We start from the raw sequence: 19,717 nt of genomic DNA, 5'->3' as shown, positions 1-19,717 counted from the left end.
AATTTTTTTAAAAAGAACAGAAAAACTATAGAGAAAATCATTAAAACCCTAAGTTGGTTCTTTGAAAAGATTAATAAAATTGACAAACATTTAGCTAGACTGTCAAAATAATAAAGGAACATTCAGATTACTGATGAATGAAAGAGGGGACAACGTTACTGACCATACAGAAATAAAAAGGATTATAAGGGAATGCTATGAACGCTAAGAAATTAAATACTTCATTTTCACAACAGTGATTTCTATTATACTCAGTAGAACTATGTCTATCAGGCAATTAAATTCAGCACCAGACTTTTATGTATTATTAGTGCTTCATATCATCACCAAATTTTTTCTTGTCACTTATGGAGTTAATACATGCTAATTATTGCTTAATTTATATTTTCTAAAACTGTATAGATAAATGTTACTGCTTAAATGCTGTTTTTTTTTAAATCACCTTTTTTCTTTCACATTTTACACCTTCAAGGATTTTGTGGGTCTTCATATTAATGAAATGTGTGTGTATTTCATTTTTGTACTTTCATAGAAAAAATATTCTGTTGAAATTTTTCTGGTTAGAAGAAAGCTGATATTTATGTTTTAACATCAAAAACGTAATTAACTTTTAGAAATTTTGTGTGTGTGTTTATAAGAATAGTTGGAGAGAATTTCTAAAAGACTGTCCATAATGAGAGAGGCTTTATCTAAAAATAGGGGTTTATAAATCTGGGGTACATGGGTAAAATTTAGGGGAGCATATGAACCTGGGTAAGAAAAAATTACATCTTAATTTTCACTAACTCTAACTAAAATGCAGCAATTTTCCCCTGCAAGTATGACTATAGGCAACAAACCATACTAGTATTAATGATACCTGTGCTTGTTAACGGAAACCCTGGTGGCGTAGTGGTTAAGTGCTACGGCTGCTAACTAAAAGGTCAGCAGTTCGAATCTACCAGGCACTCCTTGGGAACCTGATGGGGCAGTTTCTACTCTATCCCATAGGGGCACTATGAGTCAGAATTGACTTGATGGCAATAGGTTGTTTTTTTGTGTATATGTGTGCTTGTTAACAATAGAAATAAAATATTTTTACACATTACTGTTGCTTCTGATATCTCAAAGTTATTTTATGTTCGTCAATATTTCAAAAGTACGGTAATTATTAGATCTGTTGGTATATTTTGTTACTTAATGCATTAATAAAGAAGCACTTATATTACTTATTAATTTTTTTTTCAATTTTCAGTAAAAAAAAGAATGGGTTTATTTTGTAATCCCATTTATCTTACGTGTTTAAAAATACTAATCCTAGAAAGAGGTTCTGTAAGTATCTCTATACTTCCAAAGAGGTCGTGGTGCAGATTAAATTAAAAACCCTAATCTACAAACACTTGATAAATAGAGAATTCTTATGTCTTTAACCTGTATTTTCTTTTCGTCAGGTGTAGGTAATAGTAGCGAAGGTGGAAGAGGAAAGGCAGGTGCAAAACTTTTTCAGGATTTTCAAATGTTGAGTAGAATCTGGACTCATCCTTGGTGTTTGCAACTAGACTACATTAGCAAAGAAAATAAGGTAAATCAGATGACCTAAAATTGATTAAAAGTTACCATTAGAAGCAGAATAACCTTAGGATGAAGGTTGAGCTCTATAAACTTTCCGTATATTCAAATTTTGTTTTATGGTACAGTAATCCACCCTGTTTTATTTCTAGTTAATTTCTGTTTGTCTAAATGCATTATGATTATGAAAGAAGTGTTAAATGTTAATCTATTATTGAACCTATTAGGTTTTTTTTACCCTTTTATTTTGAAATAATTTTAGACTTACAGAAAAGTTGTGAAAATAGTTCAGTTCCCATATAGTCATCACCCAGATTTTTCTAATGTTTACATTTTGTGTTACTATAATAAAATTTTCAAAACTAAGAAATTAACATTTTTGCAATACAGTGAACAGCAGCCTCTTTTTGAATTTCACCAGTTTTTTTAGTAATGTTATTTTTCTGTTCCATGATCCAATCCAAAATCTCAAATTGCATTTAGTAGTCTTATCTGTCATGTCTTCTTTCTATGATAGTTCTTTAGTCTTTCTTTATCTCATGGCAGTTAACTTATTTTTAAATGAAATAAACAGATGTCATTATAATTATCAATATAAGTTGAAACGAATATAAATTCAATTTGAAATAAATTGGGTTTCCAGTATAAGTTGAAATAAATTATTGAAACATTCATTTTTTTTTTCTCTAGGGGTATTTTGATGAAGACAGCATGGATGAATTCATAGCTTCAGATTCTGATGAAACCTCCATGAGTTTAAGCTCCGATGATTATACGAAGTAAATTGAATAAATTTCGTGGCCTGTGTTGACATGTTTAAAATCCTTACTTGCTGATTGTTCTTTTTTAATTGGCAGTTGTATCTTTGCTGTGCTTTTATAAGTCTGAATTCGTTCTTTTTTTTAGAAAGAAGAAAACAAAGGGGAAAAAGGGAAAAAAAGATAGTAGTTCAAGTGGAAGTGGCAGTGACAATGATGTTGAAGTGATTAAAGTCTGGAATTCAAGATCTCGAGGAGGTGGTGAAGGAAATGTGGATGAAACAGGAAACAACCCCTCAGTTTCTTTAAAGCTGGAAGAAAGTGAGTCTAATGAACGTTCCCTTTATCATGGAACGTTCCCTTTATCATGGAACATTGGTTTAGAAAGTGTCATGTCATTAGTGCTGTTGTCAGTCATTTATTATCCTCACTGGTTGGCTTAAAGAAATTTCTTTCCCCAATTGGTAAGAGTCTAGGATAATCAGGTATACATAATTACCACAAATATCTGATGAATATTTAATTATAAGCAGAACATTGTGCTCTCTCTGGTTTTTAGGAGGAAAAGTAAATAGAAAAAGTACCGTTTGTTTACATATATTTCCCTAAACTATGTATTATTATTTTAATTCCATGTGTTAGCTAACTTAATTCTTGAAGCAGCCTTATAATGTTGTTGATATCTTTGTTTTTATAGATGAAGAGATCTGAAACCCAAAATCACATAGTTAATGAAAGGTAGAACTGGGATTCAGCCTTTGGTTTGTCCTGTCTCAAAGCCACCATGATATTTTCACTAACTACATGGGAAAAGCCGAAAGAAGTTTGAGTATGATTGTAGTTAATTTTATACAGTGAAGTGGTTTTGTGTTTTTCCTTTATAATTCTTCATAATCCATAATCATTATCTACTTTATAGTTCCCCCCCATCATGTATAGTTTGTATTACCTCTTTCACTTTTTTTCTTTCATGCAACAGTATACACACAATAGAAGTCTCAGATTGAGCTTTCCAATGACTTAAATTGTCTTTACCCATATGTACATTTGAAAGATTAGTATTGAGGCCCCGTATCCTTCTAATGCAGCCTGACTGTGTGTCTAGAAGCTCAAAACCAGGACGAAATACCTGAATGTTACGAAGTAAAGCTGTGGTATAGGATACTGGAGCCTAAGTAGAATTCACACAGAGGAGAAAATAGTGTAATGACTTTAAATATTTAACATTTGGGAGTCCTGTAGCAAAGCAGTTAACCTTTGCCTGTGAAAGAGAAGAGAGATGTTGGGGGTCAGCTAGGTGAATGATTTTGTGCTCAAAGAAGTTGGGCTGCCTGAGGCCTGCAGCTGAACCAGTTTGGCAATCCCATGATAAACATTTCTCTCTTCATTACCTCCATGAAATAAGACAGATGGTAGCCTAAACACAGACCCTGGCTTATTTCTTTAAGAAATCAGGGAAATAGTAAAAATGAAACTACAAAATTTTCCTTTTTAGTCCTCTTTCCTGCCACCCCATACAGGTAATTTACCATCAGTGTTCAATCTCCCAGTTCCTAAATTTAAAGAACATTTTTATAAGAATACTGAAGAATTGGTTATAATTTTGAATAATGGAAAACTCCTGTTATCTCCATCCCTGGACCTCCATTCTGCCCTTTCCACTTAAAATTACTCATAGAATATGATGTATCTCATCTGATAATTAGAAATAAATAGCTTAAAGTTCACACTTTCCTTCAAATATTCTTGTTGAAATTTTTTTCTTGTAATTTGTGGATAAAGAGAAAAAAAAATAGATCAACCAGTATGCCACAGTCTGTGTTATGAGTGGGTTACATAAAAGTGTGCTGGGGAAGACAAGGTGGAATCTGAGACAACTGAATCATCTCCAGAAATGGGTAGCCTCTTCCATTTTTTGTGGTGTACAGTATAAGTATTATCACTTTCTATATATGCCATAATAAAATTTATGTATATACAACATATACAGAGAGTAGGAGGGACAGAGAATAGGATGTTACATGTTGTGAGCCTAATAGCAGACAGGGGAGGTTGGGGTTCTAAAAGATAAACTTTTAACTACTTGCCTAGGGTCTTTGTTCCATTTTAGTTATATGCAGTCAAGTAAAAGTAATTTATGTATGGATGTATTTTATATTTTATAGCTGTGTAAATATATAGTTTATCAGGAACATTGTCCAGAACTAATAGATGATGAAAATCTATTTTTGTTCTTTGATTTAAATTAAGTTTATGTAAGATAAGACTGAGTACATTATAGTATATGAATGCATATAACTGGTACTGTGTAGCTTTTTTGAAAAAAATCACTTTCTTATAGAAAATGTGAGAATACCTGAATAGGACTTCTTAAAGGGCCACAATGTGGCACCAGGAATTTGAAATGGGTATTAAATAAGCAGATGGCTATAATTGAGCTATAATATGATTTTTGTTGCATAATTCATTTTCATTTCACAGTTTTTTTTTTTTATTCTTTCACAGTAGCTTTCTGAATTTTCTAAGAAGGAGAGTCTTGAATAAGCCATTTAAGTTTACCTTACAGTATCTCCATTTCTGGATTTTAGCCTTTTATTACAAGGAATTTTGTTATGTGGAATTAACTATATAAATTGCCTTGATGTGTTAGATTTATTATGAATTCAATATTTTTAGAGTAGGCTTCATTGGTGAGCATTTTGAAATGCATATAATTTATTGCATGATAAAAACTTTTATGACAGAATCCTTGTATATGATGTAGGGCCATAATATTAGCACTACACACTACATTTATTTATTCAACAAGTATTTGTTGAGTACTTACTATGTGCTACTACTACTAATACATAAAAAATATTTTCATGATATGCCATATTTCTTTTTAAAATCTATAGTGTGTCTTCCAAATGTAATAGTTAAAGGAACTTTTATTTAAATATATATTTAGAATGCTTCAAGAAATTAGGGGCGATGGTATAGCTTTCTTTGTTTTCTTTCCCATTTGTGCTTTACTTTCTCAGAATCTTTTGATATCCAGAATGAATATTTGGAATGGCTTTGATTAACCAGCCAGTTGTTACTTGTCATATGTATGTTCACAGCATAAAATTACAGCAGAAGTCATCACTGATCCATGTAGATGATGAAATAAGAATGTTCAGCATAAAATATCTATTTGTAAGTTTTAATTACATACTTAGGATATTTATTATTTGGAGTAGCCTATATTTCTCTGGATCACTTTCTACTGTGTAGACATTACTGTTAAGTATCATGCTTGTATCCAGTAGGATCAAAATTAGAATGAAATCTATCGGATTTGGCAGAAATTGTCACCTGTCATAAGCTTTGATACTTACCTAGCGGTCACATTTTTACTGACTTTCTGCCAGCATTCTTTTATTTCTGAAATTTTCACCTTAGATATATTACAGTTAATAAATTTGGGTAACCATTGCTGAAATTATATGTCATCTGTGGTACTGTAGAATTTCCCAAAGGCACTCTTGGTTGTTTGCTAGTTAGCTGATTATAAAAGGAGTTGAGTCAACATTTGCTTGATGAGCTATGTGTCTGCAATCCCCAAGATCCACCCACAGGTTTGGTGATTCACTAGAAAGACTCATAGCACTCAGCACGTATGAAAGGATACAAAGCAAAATCAGCAAAGGGAAAAGCACATGGAACAAAGTCTGGAGGAAACTTGGTACAACCTTTCAAGAGTCCTCTCCCAGTGGAGTCACACAGGACACACTTAATTCCTGCAGCAGTGAGTTGTGATAATATATATGAAGTATTGTCTACCAGAGAAACTTATCAGAGACCCAGTGTCCAAGGTTTTTGTTGGGGGCTAGTTACATAGGCAATAACTGCCAGCACATACCAAATTTTAGACTCCCAGCATGAATCAAGTGTTCCGTATAAACCACATTGTACCAGCAGGCTGGGCACAGTGAGCCACTCTTATCAGTTAGGGAAAGTTTTACATCAGTGTAGGAAGTATTTACCCTTCAAATTCCCAGATACCAGCCACGGGCCAACATGGCAAGGAGGCTTTTTTGAGAAGATGAAATTTGAGTTGGGTCTTAAAGAGTGGTAAAGTCTGAATAAAAGTTTGTCAGGCAAAGAGGGGGAGAAAATCATAAAAGACACTTGAGGCAAAGGGAAAGGTATGGAATCCTGCAAGTACATGGCATGATTAGCCTGTGTTCATTGTGGTTTGAACATAAATGCATCATGAGTTCTCTAAAAGTAATGGTAATCACCAGGGACCAGACACAAAGGAGGGAATTGATAACCTAAGCAGTACGTTCAAGAAGTATACAGGAAGGGTGTGTGTCCTGAGTGTGATTTTTATCTCATTTGTCACCCCAAAAGGGAAGAGACAAGCAATCTCCCATAGCCCAGGTTATGTATATTGTCTTGAATGGAAAGTTACGGTTCAACCACAAGACACAAAAATGGAAATAAAGAACTTTATTACTCAAGGTCCTGGGCGTACAGGGCACACCCATAAGCCACTGCACAAGTGGGGAGGTCGCAGATAGAGAGAGAGAGAGCAACCTTGAGGTGCAGACTTTATTAGGGTCCAAGGGTGGAATGAAGGGATTTTCGTGGGGTACATGACCATTGGTCTTTTTGAAACTACAGCTTGAGAAACAAGGGAGAGTGGGTATGGAAATTACCTAAGTGGGACAGCTGTGGGGAGCTGAGGAGCAGAAAATTTGGATGTATTTGGTAACATGGTTATCTGGGGCAACTATCTCCAGCAGGGTGTGGTGTACCAACTAACAGGGTGAATAAATGGCTCGGCCTGGATGCCAAGGCATCATCTAAGTTGGAGGCTGGCTAATATCATTACAGTGTGCCAGTCTAGAGACTAGCAACTTTGCTTTTCACCTACTCAGGGACAAGATAAAAGGCTTTGAGGTTACTATAAGGTGGAAAGTTCTTTGACCCCTTCTTGAAACTGAATCCCTTTAAAGAGTATGTATTCCATCAAAGAATAGGATAGAAAAAAAAAAAACCTGCCCATCAATCCAGGGAGTTGACAAGGAAGTTTATCTGTTTTGGCCTGGGCTCTGGGTTGGGGGAAAAGTTTCCTTGAATTCATAATCACAGCTTGCCTTCATACAGTTTACGGTTTGAATTGTATTTCTCATGCAATCTATACATCTCAAGCTGAAATACTCAAAAAAATACTGAAAACTTCCAAAGCAATTCTGGGTTGGCGATTCTCTGGAGCACTGGAGAGAAGCAAATGCAGAACCATGCCCTCCCAGCCTGGGACCATACCACCCTGGAGCTATATGACCTCAACCCAGAGGTGAAATAATAATCAGAAACTATAAATGCCTGAGGAAACAATTAACCATAGGAAAAACAAGCAAGAAAAGAAATTAGCAGTTACCTTGAGGAAAGTTACCAGATGAAACAAATAGCATTTGATTCTCAAAAACCTCAGGTAATAGAACTATTGGATAAAGACTGTAAAATAAGTATGCTTAAAATGATGTTTTAAAAAATTATAAGTATAACTTTATGCCAGAGAATTTTAAACTCACATGAATGGTGCAATATTGTAAGAATAATATAATTTAAGAACATTGAGTGTTGATTGCAACATATCTCATAGTAGCAAAAAGAAACTATCTAAATGTCAATGAACAGGAGAACTAATAAATGATGATGTATTCGTGCAGTGGAATACTACATGTTTGTTAAAAAGAGTGAACAAGAGCTCCGTGAAGCAACACGAGTAAGTTTCATTTTGAGTAAAAAACTGCATTGAATGAAAAAGTAAGTTGCAGAATTACACAAACAGTATGGTACCATTTACATTTAGTTTAAAAACATGTAAAAATAATGTACAGTTTAGGGAAACACATAATAAAAATGTTAAAACATGCATACAAATGGTAAATACCAACCAAAAACCTGTTGCTGTCTCATAGCGACCCTATAGGACAGAGTAGAACTGCCCCATAGAGTTTTCAGGGAGTGCCTGGTGAATTTGAACTGCCAACCTTTTGGCTAGCAGCCATAGCTCTTAACCACTACACCACCAAGGTTTCCAAATGGTAAATACAGTAGGGAGTTAATTACCTCTGGGAAAGGAGGAAGAGAAAGAAGACTGGGATTGAATAGGGACTCATATTAGGCTTCTAGTCCATCAGAAGCAGATTTAACAGGGTTAAAATTTGGTGAAAATGGGTGGGAACATGGCTGTTCATTATGTTCTATATTTTTTTCTGAACAATTAAAATATTTTATAATAAAAATGTAAAATTCTTTGCATTAAAAAGCAATCGAGAGAAAGTACGTGAACTGGTTAAACTTAAGTATACTAATTATGTTACTTATTTTGATTCTGTTTATGTTTGGATCCTTTAGATTGTTTTGTGTTACTTTCTTCTTATACGTAGTTTGTGGGAAAAATAAGAAGAAAATGATTTAACATGATATGGTGATCCTGGGATCAATTTATTTGTTTGAGTTTTCCAGAACCGTAGCAGCACAGTGAAATGTTTCCTGCCCCCAGGGTGGTCATTTATCTTTTAATCTCTGAGTCAGTCAGTGTCTGTCTGTCTCTGTTCCTCCCTCCTTTCTCTTCCTTCTTCCCTTTCTCTCCCTTTCTCCTTCCCTCCCTTTCATCCCTCCTGCAGTCTCTTTCTTTCCTACTATGTATGTTTGTGTGTGTGTGCGCACATATACACACCACACTCCATGCCTGTCCCCAGAGGTTTCTTCCTCTTTCCCGTGGTTGGTCTATTTCTGTCCCTTTTGGTCCCTCTCTCAGTCCTGCTGTCTTGGGATCTTTCAGTTTCTTTCTTATTTACCTACATAGTTATGTTTTATTTATTTTATTTAGGTAAAGCTACTTCATCTTCTAATCCAAGCAGCCCAGCTCCAGATTGGTATAAAGATTTTGTTACAGATGCTGATGCTGAGGTCTTAGAGCATTCTGGAAAAATGGTACTTCTCTTTGAAATTCTTCGAATGGCAGAGGAAATTGGGGATAAAGTGTAAGCTCCTTCCTGTTTTTATTATATAAATGAATCATTCGATAACTTTTCTATTGTTTAAACAATGGTTTTCTTCCTTTTTAATGAGGTAATTTCTTTGGTTAATGTAGGGATAGGCCAATACAAACAACTGTCTTTCTTCTAAGCCACTAGTTCTAACTACATATTCAGGTTGTTTCTTCAGTACTGTTTTCCCTTTCTAGCTATTGTACCTTGAATGAATTATTTCCTTGACCCATGCTTCTAATTGATACTTATAATTCCCCATCTTCCTGATCATTTTTCAATTCATTCAGTGTTGTTTCTGTCCTGTCACTTTATTGAATTCCTTCCCCTAATGTCACTAAAAAAAAATGTCACTAGTGACCTTTTAATTCCAAAATCTAGTGGATACCACTCAGCCTTTACCTGTTTGACTGTTCTCTGAACCAAACACATTTCCTTTGTTTTTATTCCTGTTTTACTTCTGCCATTTATGCTCCCTATTCCCAGTCTCATCCTTCAAATTACTATTCAGATTCATCCCCTAACTCTCCTAGAAAGAGGCAAACCCTCATCACTTTTTAATATACCTCTACTGCTGTCGGGTCAACCCCCGACTCATGGTGATCCCATGTACAATGGAATAAAACGCTGCGTGGTCCTATGCCATTCCCATGATCGGTGGTAGATTGGGCTGTTGTGATCCATAGGGTTTTCACTGGTTGCTTTTCAGAAGTAGATCGCTAGACCTTTTTTCCTAGTTCCTCTACACGGTATGAATACGAATTTCAAGTTACCAGCATGACATCACTAAAGGTAGGGTTGGGAAGAGATGGTAACAATATTCTCTGCTGAGTTAAGCTAGTTAGAGTCAACTCCAGCACAACACACGTTTCAGCCCAGCCCTTCTGATTTATTTGTTTTCTAGCATTTAAATATTAAATTTTGATTGTAAATTCCTTTTCAACTTTTTATGCAAATTTGATATATGTTTTTATATTTTTATCTGAGTCGTTAATAAAATAGGTAAAACCAAAATAATGTTATGCATGTATGGAAATTATCAATCAGGACAATAGTTCTCCATGTTATCTGTAACTAGAACGGGTTATCAGAGACAATTACTATGTAGCCACATAGTCCTAATTACTCTTTACCTTTTTCATAGATTTATCTGAACTCAGTGGTTCCTAGAATCTTAATTGCTAACTGACTCAGGTCAACCTGTTTCCAAAATAGTAGCTCAAATTCCAGAATAATTCCAATTAAATAATTGGTACTATTAAGATTTTGAATTTTTCAGGTACATAAAAACCAGAAACCAAACGTCTTGCCGTCAAGTCGATTCTGACTCATAGTGACCCTATAGGACAGAGTAGAACTGCCCCATAGAGTTTCCAAGGAGCACCTGGTAGATTTGAACTGCAGACTTCTTGGTTAGCACCTGTAGCACTTAACCATTACACCACCAGGGTTTCCTCCAGGTACATAAACTGTCAAAAACTTAATTTGTATTTAAGTATTGATTCAATGAAGTTTTTTTTTTTTTTTAATTCTAGGAAGGATAATAAAACTATTGAGGGATCAAAGCTTAGGCCTTGGTCATTTAAACTGAGCACCAGAAGTGAATTCATTTTCTTACTAGTATTCTAGGAGTAGGCAATTGGGAGGCAGTAGTTATCCAACAATGCAGAGCTCAGGAAATTATACAATAGATAATGCATATGTGGTGAACTTCAACAACTATTTCATAGCTTGAAGGATCTTCTGCAGTCATAAGTACCTCCTTCTTCTTATTGTGCAGCTTTCAGAACCAAAACAAAACCAAAAAAAACATGCTTCCCATAGGTGTCTAGTCTCTTGTATACTGACCAACTTTGCTTTTGTAATAAGGGAGAGAATGAGCCCTCCCACATTCTCCTTTATAAGAATTACATAGGTTTTTTCTATCTTGTGTGTAATTATATCCACTTACTTCTCATCAGTGGGATAGAGCAGAGCAGTGGTTTTCAAACAGCTTCTCAGAGCACCTGCAAATTGGTGACATGGGTAGGGGGTAATGGAGGAGCCAGTGACACTTCCCTTGCTTGCTTCTCCCTCAATGCCTGAGGCAGCTTGCTTTTATTAGAGATTTTAACTTCCACATAAGACTGTGTAAACAAAAGTTTTCATGGCTAAAAAGGGGTTAAAATACTGGGATAGAGAATCAGGAATTTGCAAGCATGCTTGAAATCAAATTAAAAAACGGCCATAGAATGTGTCTAATTGAATAATGCTGAAATGCTTTTAGTAGGAATATTTTTTTTTACATTCTCTGTCTTTGGCAGATGAAAAAGTTTTAATATTCATAAAGTCCAATCAGTTTTTTTATTTCATGAATTTTAGTTTTGATATGTCTAAAAATTGTTTGCCTAACCCCAGTATACAAGGATTTTCTTCTATATCTTCTTCAAAAAGTTAGGTGATCCGTTTGGCTGAATTTTTGCATATGAATGTCCAGTTTTGCCAAGACAATTTGACGAAAAGAATGTCCTTTCTCCATTGACTTGACTTTGCACCTTTCTCAAAAATTAATTATCCATGATGTGGGAATCTATATTTGGACTTTGTTCTGTTTCATTGATCTCTGTGTCTATCCCTGTGCCAACACCACACTGTCTAGATAACTGTAGCGTTTTATATGTTGAAATCATATAGTTTTAGTCTTCAGCTGTCTTTTTTCAAAATTTTTTTGGCTATTCTATGTCTTTTGCATTTCATATGAAATTTTAGAATCAACATGTTAATTTCTACAAGAAATCCTGTTGGAATTTTTATTAGAATTGTATTTGTAGATCAATTTGAGAAGCAGTGATAATCTTTACTATGTGCATCTTCTAATCCATGAATACAAATCTGTTTCTTTAGTCTCGTTTTCAGCCAATCTCTCATATCTCTGGACTTGATTGAAGATTTTCTTGAATTGGCTAGTAGAGAGAAGACAGAAGATAAAGATAAACCTCTTATATATAAAGGTGAGTTAAAAATTTTCTATATTGCAATTTTGTTTAAAGTCATTTAAACACATTGGACAAACATTTTAACAATAAAGGAAACAACACTACCCATAGTTCCACCATCTTAATATGTAGTGAAACCTGTGAAAGCTAGAACTTGACGGGACTGCCTTGTTTTTCTGGGCCTCGCATGTTATCTGCTTTTGACAGGGTGCTGTTTCACCACTTTTCTGTCTCTCGTTTTAGTGAAAAATACTTGAGTTTTCCTTCTGTGACATTTTTACGCCTTACCCAAGTTCCCACCTTTGCAGGTTTTACTGTATCAATTTTATCTGAATTTTCTTCTTGTCCGTCTCCATATACATATGGTGTTTGTTGTTACAATTGTAGCATAAATTTTTTGTTTTAAAACACCTTTTTTGTGATATAATTCATACACCATACATTTTACGCATTTAAAATGTATAATTCAGTGATTTTTAGTACATTCACAAGTACGTGCAACCATCCCCACAGTCAGTTTTAGAATGTTTAATCGCCACATATACAAAAAAATCCTGTACACTCTAGCTATCATCTTCCTACCCCTATACCTTCATGACCCCCAGTCCTAAGCAGCCACTGATAGACTTTCTGTTCCTATAGATTGTCCTATTCTGGACCATTCATATAAATGGAATCATATAATATGTGATCTTTTGTGACTGGCTTCTTTCACTTAGTACATTTCCAAGGTTCATCCATGTTGTAACATGTATCAGTATTTCATTTCTTTTTATAACCTGGTAATAGAGCTCAGACTGCTAACCAAAAGGTCAGCAGTTCAAATCCACCAGCTGCTCCTTGGAAACCCTGTGGGGCAGTTCTACTCTGCCATATAGGGTCACTATGAGTCAGAATTGACTCAATGACAAAATGTTTGGGTTTTTTTTTTGTGTTAATATTCCACTGTATGTTGCTAGTTTCCACTGAGTCAGTTTTGACTCATGGCGACCCCTTGTGTTACAGACTAGAACTTCCTTTGGGGTTTACTTGGCTATAATCTTAATAGAAGTAGATCACCAGGTACTGCTCGGTGGGTTCAAGCTGCCACCTTTAGGTTACTAGTCGAGTGTAAATCATTTACTCCACCTAGGGACTCTACAGCAGCCCTTGTGGTGCAGTGGTTAAGCACTCGGCCCCTAACCAAAAGGTTGGCGGTGCGAACCCCTCAGCCACTCCGTTGGAGAAAGATGTGGTGATCTGCTTCCATCAAGATTACAGCTTAGAAAACCCTATGGGGCAGTTGTACTCTGTCCTGTAGTGTTTAATTAGACTTGACGGCAACGGGTTTTTTTTTTTTTAGTTTAATGACTAACGATGTTGAGCATATTTTCATGTGCATATTAGCTATTTGTATATCTGCTTTGGGGAAATTTCTGTTCAAGTACTTTGCCCATATTTGTAGGGTTGTTTGTCTTGTTGTTGAGTGTAAGAGCTATTTATATATTTTGAATACTAGATACATGATTTGCAGATATTTCCTCTTAATTTTGATTAAGCACAATTTATCTGTTTTTTCTTTTGTAGAATGTGCTTTTTATATCTTAGAAACTATTGCAAAATCCAAGGTTTTGAAGATTTGCACCTATGTTTTCTTCAAATAGTTTTATAGTTTCAGCTCTTACTTTTAGGTCTTTGATCTATTTTGATTTAGTTTTTATATATGTGTGAGGAATAGGTCCAACTTTATTCTTCTCCATGTGTATATCTGGATGTCCTAGCACCATTTGTTAAACAGACTATTCGTTCCCTATTGAATGGGCTTGGCACCCTTGTTGAAAATCAGTTGGCCATAGATGTATGGTTTTATTTCTGCCATTCAGATCTACTCCATTGATTTATGTGTCTATACCACTATCATACTGTCTTGATTATCGTGGCTTTATACTAAGTTTTGAGAACAAGAGCTGTGACTTTTCCTACTTTATTCTTCTTCAATATTATTTTAGCTATTTGGTGGCTCTCAAAATTCCATGTTTTTTAAAATTTTTTATTGTGCTTTAATAAGTGAAATTTTACAAATCAAGTCCCTCATACAAAAATTTATATACACCTTGCTATATACTCCTAATTGCTTTTGCCCTAAAGAGACAGCACACTGCTTCCATCTACTATCTATTTTCGTTTCCATTCAGCCGGCTTCTGACCCCGTGTGCCTTCTCATCTCCCAGACAGGAGCTGCCCACATAGTCTCATGTGTCTACTTGATCTAAGAAGCTCACTCTTCACCAGTATCATTTTCTATCCCATAGTCCAGTCCAATCCCTGTCTGAAGAGTTGGCTTTGGGAATGGTTCCTGTCTTGGGCTAACACAGGGTCTAGAGATCATGACCTCTGGAGTCCTTCTAGTCTCAGTCATACCATTAAGTCTGGTCTTTTAAAAAAAATTTTTTTTTTCTATGATAATTTGAGATCTGCATCCCACTACTGTCCTGCTCTCTCAGGTTCTCTGTGTGTTCCCTGTTAGAGCAGTCATCGGTTGTAGCTGGGCACCATCTAGTTCTTCTGGTCTCAGGCTGATGTAGTCTCTTATTTATGTGGCCCTTTCTGTCTCTTGGGCTCATAATTACCTTGTGTCTTTGGTGTTCTTCATTTTCCTTTGCTCCAAGTGGTTTGAGAGCAATTGATGTATCTTAGATGGCCACTTACTGGCATTGAAGACTCCAGATGCCACTCTCCAAAGTGGGATGCAAAATGTTTTCTTAATAGATTTTCTTATGCCAATTGACCTAGATGTCCCCTGAAATCATGGTCCCCAAACCCCCACCCCTGCTATGCTGGCCTTCGAAGCATTCAATTTATTCAGGAAACTTCTTTGCTTTTGGTTTAGTCCAGTTGTGCTGACCTCACCTGTATTGTGTGCTGTCTTTCCCTTCACCTAAAGTAGTTCCTGTCTGCCATCTAATTAGTTAATACCCCTTGCACTCCCTCCGTCTCTGCCCTCGAAACCATCAAAGAATGTTTTTTCTCTGTTTAAACTACTTCTTGAATTCATATAATAGCGGTCTCATACTATATTTGTCCTTTTGCAGCTAACTGATTTCACTCAGTATAATGCCTTCCAGATTCCTCCATGTTGTGAAATGTTTCACAGATTCATCTTTGTTCTTTATCGATCAATGCATAGTATTCCATTGTGTGAATATACTATAATTTATCTATTCATCTGTTGATGGGCACCTTGGCTGCTTCCATCTTTTTGCTATTGTAAACAGTGCTGCAGTGAACATGGGTATGCATATATCTGTTCATGTAAAGGCTCGTATTTCTCTAGGATATATTCCAAGGAGTGGGATTGCTGGATCGTATGGTAGTTCTCTTTCTAGCTTTTTAAAAAAGCATCAAATCAATTTCCAAAGTGGTTATACCATTTTACATTCCCACCAGTAGTGTATAAATATTCCAGTCTCTTCACAACCTCTCCAACATTTATTATTTTGTGTTTTTTGGATTAATGCCAGCCTTGTTAGCGTGAGATGGAATCTCATTGTAGTTTTAATTTGCTTTTCTCTAATGGCTAATGATCACGAGCATTTCCTCATGTATCTGTTAGCTACCTGAATGTCTTCTTTAGTGAAGTGTCTGTTCATATCTTTTGCCCATTTTTTAATTGGGTTATTTGTCTTTTTGTAGTTGAGTTTTTGCAGTATCATGTAGATTTTAGACATCAGATGCTGATTGGAAGTGTCATAGCTAAAAACTTTTTCCCGTCCTGTAGGTAATCTTTTTACTCTTTTGGTGAAGTCTTTAGATGAACACAGGAGTTTGATTTTTAGGCGCTCCCAGTTATCTACTTTCTCTTCTGGTGTTTGTGCATTGTTAGTAATGTTACTTATACTGTCTGTGCCATGTATTAGGGCTCCTAGCGTTGTTCATATTTTTTCTTCTATGATCTTTATTGTTTTAGATTTTATATTTAGGCCTTTGATCCATTTTGAGCTTTTTTTTTTTTTCGTGCATGGTGTGAGATATGGGCCTTGTTTCTTTTTTTGCAGATGGAAATCCCCTTTTGTTAAAGAGACTGTCTTTTCCCCATTTAACTGATTTGGGCCTTTGTCAAATATCAACTGCTCATGTGTGGATAGATTTATGTCTGGATTCTCAGTTCTATTCCATTGACCTATGTATCTGTTGTTATACCAGTACCAGGCTGTTTTGAATGCTGTTGCGGTATAATATGTTCTAAAATCAGGTAGCATGAGGCCTGCCATTTAGGTCTTGTTTTTCAGTAATGCATTATTTACCCGGAGACTCTGTCCCTACTTATGAAGTTGGTGATTTGATTCTCCATCTCATTAAAAAATGTCATTGGAATGTAGACCAAAATTGCATTGTATCTATATATCGCTTTTGGTAAAACAGACATTTTTATAATGTTAAGTCTTCCTATCCATGATCAAGTATGTTTTTCCACTTATGTAGGTCTCTTTTGGTTTCCTGCAGTAGTTTCTTGTAGTTTTCCTGTATAGGTCTTTTACGTCTCTAGTAAGATTTTTTCCTAGGTATTTTATCTTCTTAGGGGCTACTGTAAATGTTATTGATTTGGTGATTTCCTCTTCGGCATTCTTTTTGTTGGTGTAGAGGAATCCAACTGATTTTTGTATGTTTATCTTGTACATCCTAATACTTTGCTGAACTCTCCTATTAGTTACAGTAGTTTTCTTGAGGATTCTTTACGGTTTTCTGTGTATAAGATCATGTCATCTGCAGATAGAGTTAATTTTACTTCTTCCTTACCAATCTGGTTGCCCGTTATTTCTTTATCTAGCTTATTTGCTCTTACTAGGACCTCCAGCACAATGTTGAATCAGAGTGGTGATAAAGGGCATCCTTATCTGGTTCCTGTTCTCAAGGGGAATGCTTTCAGACTCTGTCCATTTAGGATGATGTTGGCTTTGTGTAAATGCCCTGTATTATGTTGAGGAATTTTCCTTCTATTCCTATTTCACTGAGAGTATTTATCATGAATGGGTGTTGAACTTTGTCAGATGCCTTTACTGCATCAATTGATAAGATCATGTGGTTCTTTTGTTTTATTTATATGATGGATTACATTGATTATTCTTCTAATGTTGAACCATCCCTGCATACCTGGTATGAATCCCACTTGGTCCTGATGAATCATTTTTTTTTTGATATGTTCTTGAATTCTGTTGGCTAGAATTTTGTTGAGCATTTTTGTGACTAAGTTCATGAGGGATATAGGTCTGTAATTTTTTTTATTTTTTATGGTGTCTTTACCTGGGTTTGGTATCAGGGATATGCTGGCTTCATAGAATGAGTTTAGGAGTATGCCATCGTTTTCTATGCTCTGAAACACCTTTAGCAGTAGTGGTGTTAACTCGTCTCTGCAAGTTTGGTAGAACTCTCCAGTGAAGCCGTCTTGGTCAGGGCTTATTTTTGTTGGGACTTTTTTAATTACCTTTTCAATCTCTCCCAGTGTTACGGATTTATTTAGTTGTTCTACCTCTGTTTGTGTTTGTTTAGGTAGGTAATGTGTTTACAGAAATTTCCCCATTTCCTCTAGGTTTTCAAATTAGTTAGTACAACTTTTCATAGTACTCTGTTAGGATTCTTTGGTCTTGTTAATTCCTTCAATTGTTTTTCTGTTCTCTGTTTCGTTTAATTCTGCTCTAATTTTTATTATTTGCTTTCTTCTGGTGCCTGAGGGTTACTTTTGTTATTTTTTGTTGTTGTTGTTCAAGTCGTAGGGATAATTGTTTGATTTTGGCCCTTTCTTCTTTTTGTATGTGTGCATTTATTGATATAAATTGACCTGTGAGCACTTCTTTAGCTGTGTGCCAAAGGTTCTGATGGGAAGTGTTTTCATTCTTACTGGGTTCTATGAATTTATTTCTTCCATCCATTATTTTCTCTATAACCCAGTCGTTTTTGAGCAGGGTGTTGTTTAGTTTCCAAGTATTTGATTTCTCTTCCCTGTTTTTTCTGTTATTAATTTCTACTTTTATGGCCTTATTGTCAGAGAGGATGCTTTGTAATATTTCAATATATTGGATTCTGTTGAGGTTTGCATTATGACCTGATATCTGGTCTATTCTAGAGAATGTTCCGTGTGCGTTGGAAAGGATAGTTGGCTGATGTGAAGTGTTCTGTGCATGCCTATAAGGTCAAGTTGGTTGATTGTGGCATTTAGTTCTTCCGTGTCTTTATTGAGCTTCTTTCTGGATGTCCTGTCTTTCACCGAAAGTGTTATGTTGAAATCTCCTACTATTATTTTGTAGCTGTCTATCTCACTTTTCAGTGCTGTTAGAGTTTGTTTTATATATCTTGCAGCCCTGTCATTGGGTGCATAAATATTTAATATGGTTATATCCTCCTGGTATGTTGTCCCTTTAATTGTTATGTAGTGTCCTTCCTTATTCTTTCTGACGGATTTAACTTTAAAGTCTATTTTGTCAGAAGTTAATATTGCCAATCCTGCTTTTTTTGATCGTTGTTTGCTTGATACGGATTGTGTTTTATTATCCTTTCTGCCACTCTCTGTCTCTTTATTGGTGCATTTAGTCCATTTTCATTCAGCGTAATTATGGATAGGTATGAATTTTTTCTTTTTATGAGTTTAGTGCTGTCATTTCGATGTCTTTTTTTTGTGTATTGCTGACAGTTCCTTTCTCCCACTTAATTTTTTGACCTGAGTAGTTTATCTTCACATATTGTCGTTTCCTCTTATTCATTGTAGTTGGTTTTGTTTTTGCCGAGTCTTTATTTTTTTCTTGCGTATTTTATTTTGATGTGTAGGATAGTTAGTCTCCTTTGGGGTTACCTTAATATTTACCCTTATTTTTCTCAGTTTCAGTGTAACTTTTATTTTTTTATATCACCACGTCTTCCTCTCCATGTGAAATATCTATGACTACATTTCTTAGTCCCTCTTTATTGTTTTGATGTTGTCTTCTTTTACATAATGACATCGCTGTTTCCCTGTTTGAGTGTTTTTTTATCTTGATTTATTTTTGTTATTTCCCTACATCAGTTGACATTTCGTTGCTCTGTCCTGTGTTCTGGTCTTGGGTTGATATCTGATATTATTGATTTTCTAACCAGAGAGCTCCCTGTAGTATTTCTTGTGGTTTTGGTTTGGTTTTTATGAATTCCCTCGACTTCTGTTCATCTGGAAATGTCCTATGTTCACCTTCATATTTGAGAGACAGTTTTGCTGGATATATGATTCTTGGCTGGCAATTTTTTTCCTTCAGTGCTTTATATAAGTCATCCCATTACCTTCTTTCCTGCATGGTTTCTGCCGAGTAGTCTGAGCTCATTCGTATTGGCTCTCCTTTGTAGGTGCCTTTTCGTTTATTCCTAGCCACTCTTAAAATTCTCTCTTTATCTTTGGTTTTAG

The 19,717-nt window shown here is 35.4% G+C and overlaps 1 protein-coding gene across 9 annotated transcripts in view; it reads left to right on the top strand.

The window, feature by feature from the left end:
- Positions 1-19,717, top strand: part of ATRX (ATRX chromatin remodeler) — a 414,424-nt gene that overhangs the window by 304,142 nt on the left and 90,565 nt on the right. For 8 of the 9 annotated variants that reach the window (XM_064278569.1, XM_064278575.1, XM_064278573.1 and 5 more), the window contains 5 exons: positions 1,431-1,561; positions 2,239-2,327; positions 2,455-2,627; positions 9,181-9,334; positions 12,224-12,330. In XM_064278569.1, the coding sequence (XP_064134639.1) occupies positions 1,431-1,561; positions 2,239-2,327; positions 2,455-2,627; positions 9,181-9,334; positions 12,224-12,330 (654 nt within the window). Of the gene's footprint in view, positions 1-1,430; positions 1,562-2,238; positions 2,328-2,454; positions 2,628-5,329; positions 5,487-9,180; positions 9,335-12,223; positions 12,331-19,717 lie in introns of those variants that run through there. The other variant, XR_010319813.1, reaches the window with a different exon arrangement.

The sequence above is a fragment of the Loxodonta africana genome, chromosome X (genome assembly GCF_030014295.1).
Source record: "Loxodonta africana isolate mLoxAfr1 chromosome X, mLoxAfr1.hap2, whole genome shotgun sequence".
NCBI classification, from domain to species: Eukaryota; Metazoa; Chordata; class Mammalia; order Proboscidea; family Elephantidae; genus Loxodonta; species Loxodonta africana.
The sequence above is the reverse complement of the archived record's forward strand: the minus strand, read 5'-3'. Positions and strand labels throughout refer to the sequence as shown.